This window comes from Zingiber officinale, chromosome 5B, assembly GCF_018446385.1.
Source record: "Zingiber officinale cultivar Zhangliang chromosome 5B, Zo_v1.1, whole genome shotgun sequence".
NCBI classification, from domain to species: Eukaryota; Viridiplantae; Streptophyta; class Magnoliopsida; order Zingiberales; family Zingiberaceae; genus Zingiber; species Zingiber officinale.
Genome location: NC_055995.1, coordinates 123,309,120 through 123,331,072, shown reverse-complemented (window position 1 = coordinate 123,331,072; position 21,953 = coordinate 123,309,120). Strand labels below are relative to the sequence as shown.

General features: G+C 38.1%; 2 protein-coding genes across 2 annotated transcripts; one reads left to right on the top strand and one right to left on the bottom strand.

Annotated features, from left to right (window-relative positions):
• Nucleotides 1-3,153: 3,153 nt before the first annotated feature.
• LOC121985755 (1-deoxy-D-xylulose 5-phosphate reductoisomerase, chloroplastic-like) lies at nucleotides 3,154-18,437 on the top strand. Its single transcript, XM_042539378.1, has 12 exons — nucleotides 3,154-3,386; nucleotides 3,942-4,126; nucleotides 4,484-4,570; nucleotides 4,651-4,776; nucleotides 4,843-4,905; nucleotides 5,754-5,903; nucleotides 6,046-6,113; nucleotides 6,344-6,455; nucleotides 6,546-6,650; nucleotides 6,802-6,923; nucleotides 17,819-17,965; nucleotides 18,090-18,437. The coding sequence occupies exons 1-12, from the start codon at nucleotides 3,302-3,304 to the stop codon at nucleotides 18,256-18,258; spliced, it is 1,419 nt and encodes a 472-aa protein (XP_042395312.1). The 5' UTR covers nucleotides 3,154-3,301; the 3' UTR covers nucleotides 18,259-18,437.
• Nucleotides 18,438-20,566: 2,129 nt separating this feature from the next.
• On the bottom strand, nucleotides 20,567-21,648 carry LOC121987816. The gene has a single exon (XM_042541541.1). It carries the CDS (start codon nucleotides 21,456-21,458, stop codon nucleotides 20,646-20,648), a length of 813 nt encoding a protein of 270 aa, XP_042397475.1. The 5' UTR covers nucleotides 21,459-21,648; the 3' UTR covers nucleotides 20,567-20,645.
• Between the last annotated feature and the right edge of the window lie 305 nt (nucleotides 21,649-21,953).

Genomic DNA, 21,953 nt, shown 5'->3' with positions numbered 1-21,953 from the left:
TAAAAAAAATAAAAAACATAAAAAACGCTATCCCTGTCTTTAAAAATAAAAAAAAAAATTTACACATGGGGTGGGCCCGCCCTGGCCCCACCCAATGAACATTTGAACGCGTTCAAAAGTTTTAACGTCACGTCTTCTTCTGCAACGCGATGTTAATGCACAGTTGCGTTATAACGTGGCATTAACTGTCGCGTTGCAGATGCTCTTAGCTACTTATATAAAGAATTATTATTATTTTTAATTAAAATGTCTGTGTTTTGTTATTTTTTTAATTTTGAATTAAAAAAATAATTAATTTTTTTAAGATTTTATTTCTAAGGTTCAGGCGACTGTGCGCGTTGCGCAGTATATCATGATTTTTTTATTTTGATTAAAAAAATAAATAAAATATATTAATTTTGATTAAAAAATAAATAAAATATATTTTTTATGATTTTATTGGTAGGGTTCAGGCATCCTAATTGGGATATAATTTTTCAGTTATTTTTTTTTTAAGATTTTACTTCTAGGGTTTAGATTTTCCAATTGGATTATAGTATTTAGTTAAAAAAAATAAAAATGAAATAAATTTAAATATTTACGGAGTATTGTAATATGTTAAGGGGATATCGTAACGTATTAGCTACTTATATAAAGAATTATTATTATTTTTAATTAAAATGTCTGTGTTTTGCTATTTTTTTTTTTATTTTGAATTAAAAAAATAATTAATTTTTTTTAAGATTTTATTTCTAGGGTTCAGGTTTTGAGTTATAGTATTAAAGCTATTTTTTTTTTAAGATTTTACCTCTAGGGTTCAGGCTTTGAGTTATAGTATCAAAAGCTATTTAGGGTTCAGACTTTGGGTTATAGTATCAAAGCTATTTTTTTTTAGATTTTACCTCTAGGGTTCAGACTTTGGGTTATAGTATCAAAGCTATTTTTATTTTTTTTAGATTTTACCTCTAGGGTTCAGCCTTCCCAATTAGATTATAGTGTTTGGTTTAAAAAAAAATTAAAAAAAAATAATTTAAGTATTTATTGAGTATTGTAATATGTTGAGGGGATATATTAATGTATTAAAAATTTATATAAGGAAATGTTAATTTTTTTAATTTAAAATATTAAAAAAATAAAAATAATTAAAAAAAGGCTATTAATTGATCTCCTGCGCGACGCGCACAGTCGCACACTGTGCGCGTCGCGCAGGAGATCAAAACTCTCTCTCTCTATATATATATATATAGTGTGCGACTGTGCGCGTCGCGCAGAAGATCAATTAATAACTTTTTTTTCTTTTTTTAATATTTATATATATATTTAGAGTTTTGATCTCCTGCGCGATGCGCACAGTGCACGTCGCGCAGGAGATCAATTAATAGTTTTTTTATATTTTTTAAATATTTTAAATTAAAAAAATTAATATTTCGTTATATAAATTTTTAATACATTAATATACCCCCTCAACATATTACAAAACTCAATAAATACTTAAATTAATTTTATTTTTTTTTAAAACCAAATACTATAATTTAATTGGGAAGCCTGAACCCTAGAGGTAAAATCTAAAAAAAAAATAGCTTTGATACTATAACCCAAAACCTGAACCTTACAGGTAAAATCTAAAAAAAAATAGCTTTGATACTATAACCCAAAGCCTGAACCCTAGAGGTAAAATCTAAAAAAAAAAAAATAGCTTTGATATTATAACCCAAAGCCTGAACCTAGAAATAAAATCTTAAAAAAAAATTATTATTTTTTTAATTCAAAATTAAAAAAATAACAAAACACAGACATTTTAATTAAAAATAATAATAATTATTTATATAAGTAGTTAATACGTTACGATATCTCCTTAACATATTACAATACTCCATAAATATTTAAATTATTTCATTTTTAATTTTTTTTAACTAAATACTATAATCCAATTGGAAAATCTAAATCCTAGAGGTAAAATCTTAAAAAAAAAAATTTAACTGAAAAATTATATCTCAATTAAGATGCCTGAATCCTACCAATAAAATCATAAAAAGTATATTTTATTTATTTTTTAATCAAAATTAATATATTTTATTTATTTATTTAATCAAAATATAAAAAAAATCATGATATACTGCGGAATGTGCACAGTCGATATAACTTTAAAAAAATTTCTAACTTTAGATGGTTTTTTATTATGTTTTTTTTTAGTTATGATATTAATTCTGAACAGAGAATATATGATCTTCTAATGGGTATAAGTGTGAAGAGGGGTATCCAATTAAGATGGATATAGAAATGAGAATTAAAATTAAAAATGAGATGACAATGAAAATAGAGATTGGGATAGATATAATAAATATGTTAGACGGAATATATGAATCCGATCCTAATCCCATCATTGTCATTCCTATTCTAAAATGAGTAAAGCATATCGAAGGGAAATAACGTGTTAAAACTTTCCATAATTTCTAGAGCAGTATTCACAAGGAGCTTTGCTGGTGAAGGTAAATAGTTATCTTATTAGATAAATATCGACATTGAAAATTTGTTTGTGCAAAAAAAAAAAGGGGAAAAAAATAAAGAAAAGTCGCATTACATGAATCACAAGAAGAATGTGTTAACATTCCACTATAAAAACAACGTGTCTTGCCATGGATGTTTCCAAGTCAATTGTGGTTGATTGTAACTTTCATGGTGCGTGATTCATGAGAACAACAATAATTGTATTATTTTTTTTTAGGAATTCTCATGAAATAATTGTCAAAAAATTATTACACTAATTATGCACAATACACTAATTATTCCCACCATTTCAGTGGATATGGTTATTAAATCTGCCCACTAGGTTGCTACTGACGAACCGACACAATGAGAATAGCACAGATCTATTCGCTGATATGGTGTCCTACTGTATCATTGTTACACATGTAACATCGTTCATTGTATCATATACAACAACATATAACGTGATATGTGTGTTGTTCTGTAACATCGTTCTATTCGCTGATATGGTGTCCTACTGTATCATTGTTACACATGTAACATCGTTCATTGTATCATATACAACAACATATAACGTGATATGTGTGTTGTTCTGTAACATCGTTCTATGTTGTTACAGAACAATGTAGCAGTCGATGAGACGCCAGACAATTATCACTGTAGCCACCGAACTCCAGTGGCAGAAGGGCTGAACACTGTCACTGATGTCGTAGCGGTATAAGATTTAAAGCATCCCCCTCGCTTCAATCCTCGCATTTCGAGATTCCCTCTTCGTCGTATCCCTCCTCCGATCTCCTTTAGTTTGCAGAGTTGGAAGTTGGTGAGGATTGTAAAGATGACACTCAGACTGCCGCTTTCGGGAGAAATTGGAGGTGTCTCGTTCTTGGAATCCAGCCGAGGTGCCTTTACCCGGCGCAAAGGTGTGGCCCTTTTTTTTTTCCTTGTCTGTGGAAGTTTGTATCTGAAGATACGAACTGTGTAGTTGGATTTGGCACCCCTGACTGATTCCCTTTCCGCGTCGTTGATTTGTGACGTTTTTTTTATGAAGTTCAAGCCTTTTGGAGATACGGCATTTAGATCGCATGCTATTGCAACGGCTGAGATTAGGTTATCGGCCTATGGATTATTGTTGCATAAATGAACTATCTCACTCGAAGAAAGATTGGTTCTTTTTTTAATTTTTCTACTATTAGGTATTTTCTGCGATTTTTATTGTCTGAATGTAGTTTCATTCCAGTTCCTTTCTGCAGTTGGAACTTGCAATAGTAATACATCTTTTTCTTAACCGTACTTTATCTTTTCAAATACTTTTATGAAAAAATAAGCATTCTTTAAAAGGGGTATAATTCCCAAAGTTATCGCAGAATGAGCTTCGTATATTCTGTAAACGATTTACGAGTAGAAGTTTGTTACTTGTTACTTGCGTTCGAACAAATAGTGTGATTTTTTTTTTTTTGTGGCAATTCCTTTCTCAGTGTGCCTTCCTTTGAGACAAAAGCAAAAGGGAGCAACAATTCAATTCTGGAGAGCATGTTGCTCGATGCAGCAGGGACCTCCACCGGCATGGCCAGGCCAAGCTGTTGCAGAGCCGGGACGCAAGTCTTGGGATGGACCAAAGCCTATTTCTATTGTTGGTTCCACTGGGTCAATTGGAACTCAGGTATAAAGATGAAAACATGACACAAATTTCCTCTTATTGTATATCCTGTAATATTTTATAATACTATTGGCGTATTGGTGAAATATTTACCTGAGGAACCTTGTGAATTTTTTACTTTCCCTATTCTAGACGTTCTGTTAGATACTACAAGTTGTCAATCTAACTTGTAGGATTATGTCTTACCCAAAAGTGGCTCTTGTTGAGTCTACCTGATCACCTAGCTCAGCTAGACTATTAACACACAGATCACTGTTGCTAAGCTTCCTTAAGAACCCGAGATAAAAGCCAGCACTGTTGTTTTGAATCATAAGACCAGACTTTGATGACTGAATCTTCCTTCGTAATTCTATGTTACAGACGTTGGATATAGTTGCTGAAAATCCAGACAAGTTTAAGGTTGTTGCTCTTGCAGCTGGTTCTAATGTGACACTCCTCGCTGATCAGGTAGCACTCTTTACCCTGTGGGGTTATGTTAATTTCATGGTACTTTCTAAAGTCAAATCCCCTTTTTTCACTTTGACCAGATTAAGACATTCAAACCTCAATTGGTATCTGTGAGAAATGAGTCACTAGTTGCTGAACTTAAAATGGCCTTGGAGGATGTTGAACACAAACCTGAAATCATTCCTGGAGAGGAAGGCATAGTAGAGGTCATTTTCTCTCTGAGTACATAGATCATGAATTGTTCTTAACATTGTTCCAATATGAATTCTTAGGTTGCTCGCCATCCGGATGCTGTCACAGTAGTTACAGGAATAGTAGGATGTGCTGGACTAAAGGTAATTATCTTCTTAATTCTTTAATGACACTGTTATTTTGCAATTTATTTTACCTTGATGCATACTTTGTAATAGCATATGCGTTGATCTATTATGATGCTCACTTAAAACATCAAAAATTGATATGGAAAGTAAATAAATTAGGCAATGATCCTTTTTAGTTGTAATTCATGCCGCTCTTAAGTGTGGATAGTCAGGATGGAATAATCTTTGTTGTAGCAAGCTATATCTTTTTATAATTTACCTTATAGTTGATCAACTATATAGCAAACTAATATAGTTTTTCTTCTTGAAAAGTCATTGAGTACCATTTCATGATTTTGAAGATTTAAGCACTACAACTGGTTGAGATATTGATTTTGACTTGTTCATTCGACTTTGTATTAGGTTGCAAATCGTTTTTCAGATTTAATCATACTAGAAATGCAGAGAATATTTGTTGGATATTCAATTGATGAGCATGTACTTGCTTTGAATACTCACATACGCAATGAACTAGTTAAACGATGTTCAGCATATCAACATATTTATCATCAGGGAGTGCTTTTTCAATGGTTCTTGTGATGCATGTAATGACTGAAATTTAATATCACTAGAGCTTTAAGTGTTCTACATTCAGGAAAAGAAGAATATATCGTTTGGTAGTTTTGAAGTATTCTACCTCATTTCTCTACAAACCCTACTTTTTTTTTTGGGTATTTGAAATTTTGGATGATGGCTTCATATCTTTGAATTAGAATTATTAAAGAAAAAGATGCATATACTGATGCAAAGTACATCATAACCGGTTAGTTCTTCTCTCTACTTTCAACTCAGTGCTTCAAATTAATCCTTTTTTATATGATCAGCCTACAGTTGCTGCTATTGAGGCTGGGAAAGACATAGCCTTAGCAAATAAAGAAACTCTTATTGCTGGAGGTCCTTTTGTGCTACCTCTTGCGCACAAACACAATGTCAAAATTCTTCCTGCTGATTCAGAACATTCTGCCATATTCCAGGTACTCATTTATTGACATAATCGCAGTTGATCCAGTCAACAGCTGGTGATTGCATCTCCTTTTGCTCCAGAAATCTGATTTTCTTTTTAGACTGGATTTAGTTATCCAGAATGATGACTTCAGGAATTATTTTCCTTTCCAGTGTATTCAAGGCTTGCCAGAGGATGCACTTCGTCGCATAATTTTGACTGCATCAGGTGGGGCCTTCAGGTATAAGAACTGCAAAGTACTTTCATTTCAATTTTTATGCAAAGAACTAACAATTTTCTGGTTAGGGCGTACAATTAAACAAATTCTAGATAAGAGTGGTGCCCCATGGGTTGATGGATTTAGTCCTATAACGACTGTACCATCAACCTATTGTCTCTGTTTGTCATTTGCAGATATCATTTATGCAATTATCCATTTCCTCCTCTTGTTTATTATCTATTTTGTCATAGGGATTTGCCTGTGGAAAAATTAAAAGATGTGAAGGTTGCTGATGCTTTGAAGCACCCTAACTGGAACATGGGCAAAAAGATCACTGTCGATTCCGCTACCCTGTTCAACAAGGTAATAAGCATTATCATTCACATCCCTAGTCTCGACTATATTCTTTATCCTAAATTTTCAGATTCAACTTGAATATTCTTTGCTGTTCAGGGACTAGAAGTTATAGAAGCGCACTATTTGTTTGGAGCTGATTATGACAATATAGAGATTGTGATTCATCCACAATCTATAATACACTCTATGGTTGAAACACAGGTAAAAAGTTAATCCTCTGCATAAAATAACTGTCCATGTTCTACAACTTCTACTTTTGTTTATATTTTCAATCTTAAATTCACATGTTGAATATTCCGACATAAAGAATGTTAAATCTGTAGTACTGAACTGATTTGTGTTTATCTTGCAGGACTCATCTGTATTGGCTCAATTAGGCTGGCCTGATATGCGCCTACCAATTCTTTACACACTATCATGGCCTGACAGAATATATTGTTCGGAGACTACTTGGCCTCGGCTTGATCTTTGCAAGTATGGCTTCGTTATTTTTTTTTATCTTACCTAGACATGATGTCTAATTACAGAGTTACTGACATTAACAGTATGTCAAAGATTAACCTATTAAAACTATATATTGTCAAAATTATATAGTGACATTGTCAAAATACATGCAATGTCATGTCCCAGAGGAGTCCCTACCGACAAAATTTTGACAGCATCTCCCCTGTACCGGTGACAATCTGAGGCATATATACATACATCCACAAGCATACTCATCAACAATATACAACAACCCACACGGCTGGATGAAAACATAACCACGCAATTTAATAACAACTCACACGGCTGGAAGTAAACATAACCACGCAGTTTAATAGACAGCCCACACGGATGTAACATAAACACAGCGGAAATCACAAAATAACGAACATAAAACAAACCAAACAACTAACTGCGAGCCGGCTCGGCTTGACACATCATTACCAAACCAAATACAAGATATCACAAAGCTAAACTCCATATAAAAGATACAAATTCAAGAACAAATACAAAACCAATAATGTGAACGGAAACACTAATGGAAGGAAGAGCTCAATGTGACATGGGACTAGCGGACAGGATCTCCAGGCGACTCCATAAATCCTTTACCTGCTGCCTGGCGAAATAAATCAGTTTACGGGGTGGTGAGTACTAAGACTCAGCAGGTAATAGACAGATAGTGCATGAACATAATAAAGAACTAGATATACAAAGGTATACAGTCTCGTAGGGAGAAATAGCAGATACTATAGTGATATCATAATAAGTGTCCATACCTGAAACCATATCCTAGGCTAGTAATAGAAGGTCAAGTGTAGCTAAGACCTGCTACAGTACAACTTATAACTACATAGGTATCATGTGAGGTATATACATGTTAACAATAGGTAAGCCAGTGTCTAAACTCATACCTCAGGTATATATCTCAACCTATGTGAGCATATCAGCATAAGTAAGCAACAGCAGCATAAATAAGCAATAACAGCATAAGTAAGCAACAACATCAACAGGTATAATAATAACAGCGTATACACGGATGGTCACTCCCGCCCATCCCTCTGCACCATGCCCCTGTATGGTCGAGAGGTCAGGTCAGTGATAGACTGTACAACACTCCAGCTACCACTACTCTCGAGTGGCCGAGGGGACAGTTGCATAGTAGTTAACTAGCTACGTCTGCAACGGGAGTCCTTGTTGCTCGCAACTCTAGCTATCACTACCCATGAGTGAGCGAGTGCGAGCACGACAGGACAAGCGGCACACTCCAGCTACCACTACCCAAGAGTGAGCGAGTGCGAGCACGACAGGACAAGCGGCACACTTCAGCTACCACTACCCATGAGTGACCGAGTGTGCGGCCCTGGCTGACGACTCTCTCACACCACAAGGGAGACGATGGTCGTTAGTATGCATGCCATGACATGATACGCAAGATGCAACAGTCATCATATATATATAAACAGTAAACAGGTATGCTACATGAGCCAGCATGCTCAGTAAGGTGTGTAAATAACAACATTCAAGCAAGTAAGCATGGTATCTAGTATTCATATATCCAATAACTAATATCTAGTATCTGGTATATGGTATCTGCTAAATATCATAGATAGTAACGAGACTGTATAGATATAGAAATAAGTTTCTCAAATATTGAGTGGATAAGTATCAAGTGTTGGTGCAACCTTAGGTCAAGGTTGACCTGGTTGACCCGACTCGAGTTGACTTGACTCGAGTTGTATTTTGATGTTTGACTTGGGAAGATTGTTGATGCAACTTTAGGTCAAGGTTGACCTAGTTGAGTTGCATGTTGATGTTTGACACTCGTGAGAGAGTTCTATTCTTGATGTGAGACAAGAATAGATGTTTGGGGGATTGTAGGTGCAACCGTAGGTCAAGGTTGACCTGGTTGACCTGATTCGGGAAAAAGTCCAAGTATAGAGACTTGGCAACGGAAAAGTCCAAGCAGGGAGCCTGGCACTGGAAAAGTCCAAGTATGGAGACTTGACTGAAAAGTCCAAGTATGGAGACTTGCATGGAAAGTCGGTGGAGCCAGGGCGTGGGAAAGTCCTAACTGGATGTTGGCAGTGGGAAAGTCCAGTGGAGCCAGGCGGTGGGAAAGTCCTAACTGGATGTTAGGCGGTGGAAAGTCCGGTGAGTGAAGCCGGTGGGAAAGTCCTAACTGGATGTTGGGCGGTTGGAAAGTCCCGTGAGTGAAACCGTGCAAGGAAAATCCAGATGGATCGGGGATGATCGGACTTCGGTGTTGGAAAATCCAGATGGATCAGGGATCGGACTCTAGTGTTGGAAAGTCCAAGTAGGTCAAGGGAGTGATCGGATACTTGGCACGAAGAGGAAAATCCAGATGGATTAGGGATGATCGGACGTCTGGTGTGGAAAAGTCCAAGTAGGTCAAAGGATCGACCGGACACTGGTGGGGAGTCTTAGCAGGTCGAGTGACCGGATGCTAAGCATGATGAACCAATAGGTCAAGGTTGACCGGATATTGGTTTGGACTTGGTTTGGGCAAAACCAAGCTGGATCGGTCTCGCACGATCGGTGATATCGATGTTTCCGATCGGCGGTGACCGATCGATTCCACGATGGCATCTTGTGGAGTTATTGATCGGTCCACAGACCGACTTGATACGCACGGAGAAAAGCTCTGATCGGTCCAGGACCGATCGGTGTATCTGATCGTGCCCGCACGATCACGAGACGAGTGCGATTCTCTGTGCGAGAGCTGGGAGAGCTGGGATCGGTCCGGGACCGATCAGAATGAGCCGATCGGTCCGCATCGATCGTGATTCGATCGCGACACGATCGATGCCGGGACCGATCAGGTGTCGAACAGAGGGCTCTTGCGCCTAGGCTGATCGGTCTGCAGACCGATCAGAGTTCTAGCCGTTGCGACGCAACGGCTAGTTCTCTGCTGTTTCTTCTTCGCAGGTATAAAGGGGCTGAGGGCTTCTACAGGAAAACAACTCTTCTTCCTCCTTCCTGTTGCTAAGTGCTGCTGTGCTTGAGTTTTGTTGAGCTCGTCCAAAGCTTCGCGTGAGCTTCCCCGACTGGAACAGCTGCTGCTGTTAGAGTTTTTGAAGCTGCTGCTTCATCCGGACTCCAGTCGACGAGAAAGCAAGATTGGTAGAGTGCTTGTGTATTTTTATTGTATTTCTTGCTTACTCTTTGTTCTTGTACTCTTTGTTTGCTGTTGCAAACGTTTGTGGCGAGGTTTCTCCACCCACAAGGAGTATATTGTATTAGCCGGTTCTCCGGGGACTCATCCACCGACGGATTGACTGGACTCGTCCACCTTACGGACACGCCGAGGAGTAGGAGCCCTAATCTCCGAACCTCGTTACATCGACGCGTTGAGGTTTGATCTTCTTGTTTTCGTTTCCTTGTTTGTTTTTCCGCTGCGCTAACGAATTGTAGGAAGAAACGCGATCGATTTGGGGTCGGCTATTCACACCCCCCTCTCTAGCCGTACGAAGGATCCTAACAAGTGGTATCAGAGCGAAGGTTCGCTCTTCATCGGATCAACACCCGTGGGAGCAAAGCTAGAGAATGGATCTCTATGGAGAAGACGTCACCATTCCACCCTTCTACGAATGCGGCGACTTCGCGTATTGGAAGGTAAGGATGAAGTATTTTCTTATGACTAACATAATGAATTGGTTTTGTGTACAAGAAGGATTTACTCCTCCGGTGGATAAGGAAGGAAAATCACTTGAGAAGAAGGAGTGGACAAGAGAACAAATTCACAAATCCGAAATCAACGAAGAGGTAACGAAAATAATTGAATTTTCATTGCCTACTAACATCTTGTGTAAGATAGGTTACAACAATGCCAAGGAATTATGGGATAACTTGGCCAAGTACCATGAAGAGAGCTCCACTTCAAGCCATGAAGAGGAGCCTAGTGAGCCAAGTAGCTCACATCATGGAGGGAGCAAATTGGAAGTTGAGGGTTACTCAACATCTAAAGAAGAAGAGGAAGTGAGTTCTTCTTCAAGATCGGAGCACGAAGAAGAAGCTTCTACCTCCGGGAGGGATGAAGAAGAGAGCATCCATTCATCCTCAACCCTAGGTAACTCAAACACTTTAAGTTCAAGTAAATTGCATATAATGTGTTTTGAGTGTAGGGAATTTGGGCACTACAAGAGTAAGTGTCCAAAGAGGGTTAGAAAGACTCCACCGGCGCCAAAAGTCAAGGAAGCCGGAGTCCCGACACGCAAGGGCAAGGAGCACGTGGTGTGTTTCCAATGCAAGCGAAGGGGACACTATAGGAGCCAATGTCCGAGGGGAGGCAATCTCACAAGGACAAGAGACCGAGCACATCGATAGGGGGAGCTAAGGCAAACCCTAAGGTAATCTCTAAGGTTCATTATTGCAATTCTAATAAAACTCATGCTAGTAGTTTGGTTGCAATTGTTAATAATGATAAGCATGTTAACCTTAGGAATCAACACATGTGCTTAGGTGCTAAACATGTTAGCCTAGGTAAGGATAACACTAGAAATACCAACCCTAGGTTTAACGCTTCTAAAATTAAGGAAAACCTAGGTAGAAATCCCAAGAAGACTAGACACATGCCTAGGAATATCTCAAGAGAAAATGACAAATTAAAACTTGAGGTATTAGAGAGGGAAAATCAAGTCTTGAGGTCAAGACTTGATAATTTAGAAAAGGCTCTTAAAAACATGGAGAAGTCATCTCTAGGGTTTAAGGGTCAAAAACCCAAGTCCAAGGACAAGAAAGGTTTGGGTCACAAACCTAAGTCCCAAATGGTCAAGCCCACCTATCATAATGTTCCATTCGATTATGGAACAAAACCTAGGGCTAGGAAGACCAACACCAAGGTCACAAGGGGAGTCACCCCTAGAGTTGATCTTGATGAGTCCCAAATGACCAAGGCTTTAAAGCCTAAGAGGGTCATTAGGAGGGTTGCTAGGGAAGTCATCCCTAGTGAATTTTTAGTGAACCCAATGAGCTCAAGTAGGTATTGGGTTCCTAGGAGCATCTTCTCTACCCCATAGATGGGTTAGAGAGTGTCAACTCCAATAAGAAGGGTAGTTAACCCAACTTTAAGGAAATTGACACTCAAGGAACATTTTCAAGGTTTTTGGAACCTTTGAAAATGAAATGGAATAATCTTTATCATTCACTCCTTGGAAGAGTAAAGTGTGCCAAAGTGAGAATATTTTAATCTTATTTGGCACAATTTAAGAAAACCTAGAGAAATACCATAATTGGGATTTTGGTTTTCTCTTAGGGACATATGGGCAATCTAGGGTTAGATTTTAAGTTAGCTAAGGCTAAGGATACTTAGATAGGGAATTTAGGTATATTTATTTATGCTAAATCTTGCCATGATTGTTTGCCCTCACATGTCATGACATCATATTTAATTTATGATCATTTGAAATGTCATGATAATGCTTAGGTTATTTATATGTCATGTGTTAGTTTAGTTTCAAACTTTATGCCATGACATCATGACATTGGCACATGTTTTCATTTATGATACCATTTTATGCCATGTCATCATCTCTTGCATTAATAATCAATTGAATTGATTTAAGGATGAAAAACACATTTTGATATTGAGATCAAATTTGTGTTTAGAAAATGCATGAGACCTTAGTCTAAGATACCTAAACCCATATCTCACATCAAAATTGACTTGGATGTGTTTGATACACTTTAGATGTGTGTGAGATATTAGGATCATGAGTTAGGATCAAGGTGCATAGTCCTTGTACCTAGATGAGCCTAATTCAAGAAAGGAGGATCATAGGGAAAGCTTGTGTACAAGTCATGTACATTTAGCCCTAAGATTATGGTCCTAAATTCAAATGGTTTTAAAAACATTTTAAAATTGATTTGAAAAACCTTGATGAAGCTTTCCTAGTGATAGCATTCATCATTGGACATTGTGATACAAAATTGACTTAACTTTGAACTATTTCAAAGTTTTCGAATTTTGTATCAAGATTTGAAAATAGAAACTATTTTCATAGAAAACTATTTTTCCATGATAGTGTATGTTATGAGGAATGTATCCTCAAAATTTCACGATTTTTGGAATTTTCTCGAATTTATTAGGAGTTTCTGAATTTCCGGAAGAGAAAATCAGAAATCTCTGATTTCAGAGGCTGGATCGGTCACCGGACCGATCCAGGTAAGGCCTGATCGGTCTGGTGACCGATCAGTGACGATCCAGTGCGATCAGTGAAGCGTGGATCGATCTGGGGACCGATCGTGCCAGTTTCGATTTTCAGCAGTGTCTGAAATTTCAGCTTGAAGTTGAGTTTGATTTTTCAAGGTTTGAAACTCTCCAAGACATTGTTGGTGCAATGGTCAAGGGGGAGTTGATCTTTAGGGGGAGTGTTTACCTAATTGTCAAGGGGGAGTTGACTTTTAGGGAGAGTTTTTACTCCTTGAGGATTAGTGATATGAAATTATCACTAAGTTGGTTGTTGAGTTTAGTATCAAGGGGGAAATTAAGAGTTTCAATGAAAGGTATGGGACTTTCATTAGGAAGAAACTCTTGACCTTGATATCCTCCTTTTCTTGTTGATGTGTGTCAAAAAGGGGAGAATGTTCATTGGAGAATTATTGAAGAACCCAAGCTAGGTTATCGGGTTAACCTAAGCTAGGGGAAGAATGTCAAGGAATGTTCGAGGAAGAACATTGGAATACTTTTTGATGTGTGTCAAAAAGGGGGAGAATTATTGGAGAACCCAAGTTAGGTTATCGGGTTAACCTAAGGGGAGAATGTCCAGAGAATGTTCAAGGAAAGAACATTGGACATTGGAAGATGGTTGGAAAACCTAAGTTAGGTTATCAGGTTAACCTAACTTGATTATGATTTTGTCAAACATCAAAAAGGGGGAGATTGTTGGTGCAACCTTAGGTCAAGGTTGACCTGGTTGACCCGACTCGAGTTGACTTGACTCGAGTTGTATTTTGATGTTTGACTTGGGAAGATTGTTGATGCAACTTTAGGTCAAGGTTGACCTAGTTGAGTTATGTTGATGTTGACACTCGTGAGAGAGTTCTATTCTTGATGTGAGACAAGAATAGATGTTTGAGGATTGTAGGTGCAACCGTAGGTCAAGGTCGACCTGGTTGACCTGATTCAGAAAAAGTCCAAGTATAGAGACTTGGCAACGGAAAAGTCAAGCAGGACTCTGGAAAAAAGTCCAAGTATGGAGACTTGCACGGAAAAGTCCAAGTATGGAGACTTGACATGGAAAAGTCCAAGCAGGAGCTTGGCACGTGGGAAAGTCCTAACGGGATGTTAGGCATGTGGAAAGTCACGGTGAGTGGAGGCAGGCGGTGGGAAAGTCCTAACGGGATGTTAGGCGGTGTGGAAAGTCCGGTGAGTGAAGCCAGCGGTGGGAAAGTCCTAGCGGGATGTTAGGCGGTTGGAAAGTCCCGGTGAGTGACCAGGCAAGGGAAAATCCAGATGGATCGGGGATGATCGGACTTGGTGTTGGAAAATCCAGATGGATCGGGGATGATCGGACTTCGTGTTGGAAAGTCCAAGTAGGTCAAGGAGTGATCGGATACTTGGCACGAAGAGGAAAATCCAGATGGATCGGGGATGATCGGACGTCTGTGGAAAAGTCAAGTAGGTCAAAGGTTGACCGGACACTGGTGATTGAGAGTCCAAGTAGGTCCGGATGCTGGCATGATGAACCAATAGGTCAAGGTTGACCGGATATTGGCTTGGACTTGGTTTGGGCAAAACCAAGCTCGGATCGGTCTCGGACATCGATCGGATCTCGATGTTCTGACGGTCGGTGACCGATCGATTCCACTGAGCATCTTGTGGAGTTCTTGATCGGTCCGCACCGTCGGCAACGATCGAGCGGAGAAAGAGCTCTGATCGGTCGAGGACCGATCGGTGTATCTGATCGATGCCGCGACCGATCGAGGCAATCGATTCTCATGCGAGAGCTGGAGGCGGGATCGGCCGGGACCGATCAGACTGATCGGTCACCAGGACCGATCGAGGTGATCGCGACAAACTTTCGACCGGTACGAACAGACATGTAGGGTCTCGCTTAGGCCGATCGGTCGTGGACCGATCGGAGGATGCCTGTTCGGTCTTCTCTGCTGTTTCTTCTTCGCAGGTATAAAGGGGCTGAGGGCTTCTACAGGGAAATAACTCTTCTTCCTCCTTCCTGTTGCTAAGTGCTGCTGTGCTTGAGTTTTGTTGAGCTCGTCCAAAGCTTCGCGTGAGCTTCCCCGACTGGAACAGCTGCTGCTGTTAGAGTTTTTGAAGCTGCTGCTTCATCCGGACTCCAGTCGACGAGAAAGCAAGATTGGTAGAGTGCTTGTGTATTCTTATTGTATTTCTTGCTTACTCTTTGTTCTTGTACTCTTTGTTTGCTGTTGCAAACGTTTGTGGCGAGGTTTCTCCACCCACAAGGAGTATATTGTATTAGCCGGTTCTCCGGGGACTCATCCACCGACGGATTGACTGGACTCGTCCACCTTACGGACACGCCGAGGAGTAGGAGCCCTAATCTCCGAACCTCATTACATCGACGCGTTGAGGTTTGATCTTCTTGTTTTCGTTTCCTTGTTTGTTTTTCCGCTGCGCTAACGAATTGTAGGAAGAAACGCGATCGATTTGGGGTCGGCTATTCACACCCCCCTCTCTAGCCGTACGAAGGATCCTAACATCAAGCACAGGAAAAATACGAGTGGAGTCAAGATAAACACAGTAGCTTTCCAAATATATATAGCTCATGCGCTAAGATCAATGTACTAAAAAAACAAAGTAAGAAGTACCCGCCTTTATTTGTCGATTGTACTTGACTAAAACCCAAATCGTGACATTCGTCTCGAATCAACGTCCTGCAAATCACGTGATATACAATTTAGCTAATTTCATAAACAACAACTAGCTAAATCCAAACCCAACTTAATTAGGGAAAAATCCTAATCCAACTATGAACCTCGATTCACCTAAATCCATTGGAAATTAGATTTAACCCAACCTTAACAACTCTTTAATTGATTTATATAGCAAATCATTACTAATAAGTCAATTCAACATAAATCCAACAATCCTCAATCAAAATTGATTGTTTTATCTTCCAAATCATATTCATATTAAGTAACCCATATATAATCAAACTTAGCACCATAATCAAATAACAAATCATTTAATCCATGAAGACAAACAACCTCATAATCATCATGAATCACTTAATTTATTTCAATAAGCATTATCACAACAATAATCGATTAACATCACAATCCATCAATACTAATCATGATACCAATCTAATGATTCTATTAACAATCATGTACTCCTCTAAATCAACCATAAACATTCATCTCAATAACAATCCATCCACATGATAATCACACACAAACCCAAATCCACTCAAGCAACAAATCACAACTAATTTGAATTGGGACACTCTAACCATTTCACAACTAAAATCCAATATAGTTCATACACGAATTTACCTTCTCAACTTACCCAAATCCAAGTAGATTGCTGGTAACTCATGATTAAAGAAATCCATGACTAGAAATAGGTAGACCAAATCTGTGGATCCTCAACAAAGATGGCCGGAGCTACAAAGGTTAGTCAACCAATCGAACTCAATATCCCATTACAGCACGTGAAACCAAAACCTATTGATCCAACACATTGCAAAAACTCACCCCAAATCCAGATTTGTAGCTGCACGATGAAAGATCCAAGACTACCATGATTGTCGATCCTGGATAGAGGAGAACGATGACGACGTTACGACACGGCTCAGTGATCGGAGGAAGGAGAGAATCACAACGAATAATGTCAACACCAATCTTCGCTCGTTGATGCATGGATCGGAACCCACTCCCCTTTCCATAGCGTCGACGAATCGAAGCTAGGGCACAGCTTCAAGAAAGGGTAGATGAAGACAATGTTAGACCTCTCTGTCCAAGATCTGATGAGGAGGAAACGCTAGACCTCCTTGACGAAATTGCTGCTGCCCCACTCGAATTTTGACGATCGACGGTGAATCCAATCACAAGAAAGGGGGAATACTCCATGCCTCGAGAGGGAGAGGGAGGAGGGTGGCTCGGCCGGCAGTGGGTCGAATGGCGCCGCCGCGATTAACTCCCTTGTGGAGTCGGCGTCGGGGAAGAACTCGCCCTCCGTCGGCGTCGGTGATCGACCGAGGAAGAAATCACAAGAAAAGGGCTCGGGAAGAAGGAGCTCGCGCGAAGGGGAAAGAAATCGGGAAAGACAGGAAAAGAATAGGGAATTAGGGATATACTTAGGGTTAAATTTAATCAAACTTTAAGTTAATTCCTCAATCAACTTCACTTAAATGGTGTTCCAAACATGCCTCCATCTAGCTCCACCGATTCATCCCCTCAAAACGAGTCATACGGATTCCGTTTAAATTTTGAAAAATTCTTGAAAAATCCAATAAGATTATTTTTCAAATAACCTTATTTATTTATTTATTATTTGAGTACTGTATTTTACATGCAAACTCTTATGTACGAAACTAGAATTGAAACTCATGTTAATGTGTGACTACTGAACTTTAGTTTTCAAGAAGACAAATACCATTTTTTGATCCATGAACATGGTATTTTACACGTAATTTGCCATGGATTTGTTAAGGACAATGTGTGATGCACTATATAATCATGTCGTGAATCAAATAGAAAGCTCGTGTGTAAATTCCCAGATATTGGCAAATTTGCAACTATACTTCAATTGATTAGTGATGCACTATATAATCATGTCGTGAATCAAATAGGAAACTCATGTGTAAATTCATGTACTTGGCGAATTCACAATTATGCCTCAAATGATTATCATCTTTCGTAATCTTAATGTAGTTTTAATGATGCAGGCAAGGCTTATTGACCTTTAAAGCTCCTGATAATGTGAAGTACCCATCCATGCATCTAGCCTACGCAGCTGGCCGAGCCGGCGGCACAATGACAGGAGTCCTTAGCGCTGCTAATGAGAAGGCTGTGGAGATGTTCATCAACGAAAAGTACTTAATTTTCTTTCCATTCCTTTGAAGTTTAATCCTTGAAAAGTGTTTTTGAACAACCTTGTCACATCTGTTGCTTTAGAACTCGAAAATGCTGATGATGAATTTTGCTTCAATTTTACAGAATCAACTATCTGGACATATTCAAGGTGGTGGAACTTACATGTGATGCTCATAGAAGTGAACTCATCACCAACCCTTCGCTGGAGGAGATCGTGCATTACGATTTGTGGGCTCGCGACTACGCTGCTAATTTACAGCTCTCATCTGGCCGGAGTCCTGTTGCTGCTTGAGACATATTTTCTTTGTGTAGAATGATTGGTCCTAAGTTAATTAGTCGTCATCTGAGGAATAATTATTTAGTGTTTTATTAGGGTTAAAAATTTGGCTTCTCAATGTTAAGTTTCCTAATGTTGTTTGTACTTATTTAGTGTTTTATTAATTTACATCTCCATTGTCAACTTTTGTGAAATTCCTTCGTTTCCGTAGCGTCCAACACAAGTTGGACAAGTTCTTGGCAAAGAACTCTTCAACTTAAAAGCATGGAAAAAAAAAAGAATAAATATATATAAAAAATTACTTTGAGAAAGATAAGTTAACTAGTCGTCATCTGAGGAATAATTATTGTAGGAATATATACAACTAAGTTGACTGTAGTTTTTCTAAAAATTGAAGAAGAAGATCAACATGAATTTACTTATCTTTAGCTTTAGTTAGTCGTCTTACACAATAGATAAATAATAATAATTATTATTATATACAACTATAATCAAATCATCAAGCGAGGTTTAATTAACTTAATAATTGTAATTTTTTATTCCAAAATTTAAATATGACTTTTCTTCTAAATTATATATATTTTTCTAATCCGTACTCTAGGTTACCTATGCCATTTGTCTTGACTTACAAGAAACTTTATTTAAAAAAAAATAATAAACACGATGAGATGAAATAAATATATATTCTCCTTTTTTTAAATATACAACTTTTCAGAAAAGTCACAATTTTAGGTGTAAGTAATCTGTGGCATCTGTCATTCTTCTTACCTACCATTAAAAAAGAAGATTAAATGAAATTAATAAGATTTTTTTATCACAATCAGTGTTACTGTCTATTTGCTTAAGAATTCCAGATTAAAATTAATGAGAATGGATCTTCAAATTGATAGTTTTTAATAAATTCTATAGTGGGTATACATAGGACGGGTCTTGAGACATATAGAGCCAAGTGCTCCTAATTTTTAGGATCCTTAAATTTAACATGTATATATAATATATATTATATATAATTAGATTGTTTTAATAAAAATTAAAAAAATATATTTTATTAGATTATTTTAATAAAGTCTATATATATATATATATTCTATTTAAAATTTTTAAAAAATCTAAAAAAGAAAAAAAAAAAAAGTAAACAATTTTTTATTTTTTCTTTCCAAGATTTTACTTCTTATATAATTCTTTCTTAATTAATTTGTTTATAGAAGTTCATTAATTTGTTTATAAAAGTAGTAAGACTCTAAATAATAAAATATAAATCCTGAGAACTAATTTCTTTCCTTTTTCTCCTTTAAATCACTTCTAATTAAATTAGAAAATTTTATTTTCCAATTAAATTTTTATTTCATCAATATATAAACTTATAACGTAAGTTACCTACTTACCTATATTTTTTTCTTATTATCAATATTTAATATTGTATTAGAGTCAATATTTTATCATTTTTCTTATAAATTTGAAAGAGTTTAAATAAATCAATCCCCATTTTAATCATCATAAAATGGATTATATCTATTGTCAAACCAGACTTACTGTTCTTTGACATTATTTTCACTATTTGTGTTTGTTTCATTGTTAGTTTTGTTGCTGATTTTATATGTTTTATTTTTACACTTAAAATTTGTAGTACAAACATATTTAAAAAAATAACAATTTTGGAGTCAGAAAATAAACAAAAGGAAAAGAGTAGAATTAAAACTCACAAAGGTGTTCTTCGTAAGTTTTTTAAAACTAGCTCTTTAATTGGGATTCAGTTGATGAATTACAAGAAAAAAAATCAAGAAGAACTAAATGGTCATGCAACAAATGAGCAGCAATTGAGTAATAAAAAAAAAATTAAATGATCATATAATCAATAAGCGGAAAGAATTGAGAGAAAATGATGATCATAATCATGCAACGCATGATCAAGAAGAATTGAGAGAAACTAATAATAATAATGATTTGAATATAAATGACTTAACAATTTTATGTATCGAAAATAAGATGTTAAAAAACTTAATTTTGAAGATTTTATTAATGATTTTGTTTCTCAAAATGCTAGAAGATATAGACTTTTTTAATGATTATTTTATACTTAATTTTTTTATATTTATAGTATTATACTTTTTGGAGAAACTAGAAAATATATTTTATATGATGTTGTATTTTTTGAAAAATCTAGAAAAATATATATTATATTTTAAATAAAATATATTAATTTTTAAAATTTTCTATTAAACTATATTGAAATTGTAGTCCCTTTTTTCTTTTTTCCCCGAGCCGGCACAGTATAATTAGCATATTGGTAATGATTAGATTATTTGACAAACAGAAGGTGTTATTTTTATAAAAATGTCGCTCAGAATAAATTTCAATAATAAATATTTCTCTCTACAAAATAACACGAAAAAGGATGAATTTTAATAATAGGAGTTTCTTTTATTGGAATTATGGGCAAAAGCATTCACCGGAGCGAAGAGCCCCAATAGCTCCTGCCTGTACGGTAAGAATGACCGTCGCGGTCCCTTCACCGGCTTGTCGTTTAATCCCTTGCCGTACAAAGGACGGTGAGCGGTGACCACATCTCCCTCCGCCGTCCGCGGCCCCTTCTTCGCGCTCTTGTTAGGGGCCTTCTTCTTTGCTGGCCCCGACGATGAGGCTGACGGCGATTCCGGCCGAGACGCTTCGATGAACACGAACTTCTCCTTCCCGTCGCTGTGGCTCCGACCTATTGTCAAGTTCCGGAGCAGGCTCCTCAGCGCCCCGGTGGAGGCGCTCTTCTTGCATCGCACCGGTGGAGGCGGAGAGGGCTCCTCCGAGGCCGCCTCCTTCTCCTCGATCAGAAGCTCCTGGATGGGGATCGGGTCAGCCTTCTCGCTCTCCTTCGATTCCGCCGGGCCGCGGCGGATGAGGTCGCGATTGAAGACAGGGTACACGGGGAGCATCCGCCCGCCGGAGAAGATCTCGTCGGCATCGACAGAGGAAAACCCAGCAGCACTTTTCAATTCGATGGAAAACTCGAAGTCATCGCTGGAAGCGTCGTAGTCGTCCTCGTTGCCGTGGGAAGCGGATTTGACCGGAGGAAGCGGTGGCTCCACGCGGTGAGCGCCGCCGAAGGTAGGGGAGTCGGGGCCATCGCACGACTTCTTGTCGTACTCGACGGGTGCTCTTCCGAAGCTGGGGGAGGAAGAGAAGTAGGGAAACTTTGCCTGCTCCGGGCGTTCGGCCGCCATCTAAATTCTCCGATGTTATTTGAGAGAGAAAACGACGGAAGAAGGCGGATATATAGGATGGAGGAGGGCGTTGAAGGGGATTTCGTTATTCTCAGCCGTAGGATGCGATTGCTCCCCCGTAGAAGTGGAAGATATCGAATCTGGGCCGTTGATACGATGGTGGAAAACTGGAAACCGCTTTTGTTTGTGTGACCGCGTGGAACGGGCGATGTGCCTTCGGGCGAATGAACGTGGTTGCTTAAGTTTAGCTCTGCCTGGTTGCGTGCTGCCAATCACGTGACCAATCTTCCAGACCGCTTACTTGAAATAATAATTTATTATGAGAGGTGCTTTTCGCACCCCTCTAACACGTTCCCCTCCCGGCCCTCATTTTCAATCTTCCACTTATATCCTTTGATACGGTGTATTATCGTGGGATCAGTAAGATGATATAGTTAAGAATCAAGACTATATAATAGTCAGAAGTCAAGCTTACGTGGGGATCAGAAGTCCAGC

What these genes read in the sequence shown, in the direction of transcription:
- LOC121985755 (XM_042539378.1), top strand. Translation starts at nt 3,302, where the DNA reads ATGACACTCAGACTGCCGCTTTCGGGAGAAATTGGAGGTGTCTCGTTC. An exon ending in TGCCTTTACCCGGCGCAAAG is followed by an intron (nt 3,387 to 3,941) that starts GTGTGGCCCTTT and finishes TTCCTTTCTCAG; the next exon opens with TGTGCCTTCCTTTGAGACAA. An exon ending in CTGGGTCAATTGGAACTCAG is followed by an intron (nt 4,127 to 4,483) that starts GTATAAAGATGA and finishes TCTATGTTACAG; the next exon opens with ACGTTGGATATAGTTGCTGA.
- LOC121987816 (XM_042541541.1), bottom strand. Translation starts at nt 21,458, where the DNA reads ATGGCGGCCGAACGCCCGGAGCAGGCAAAGTTTCCCTACTTCTCTTCC.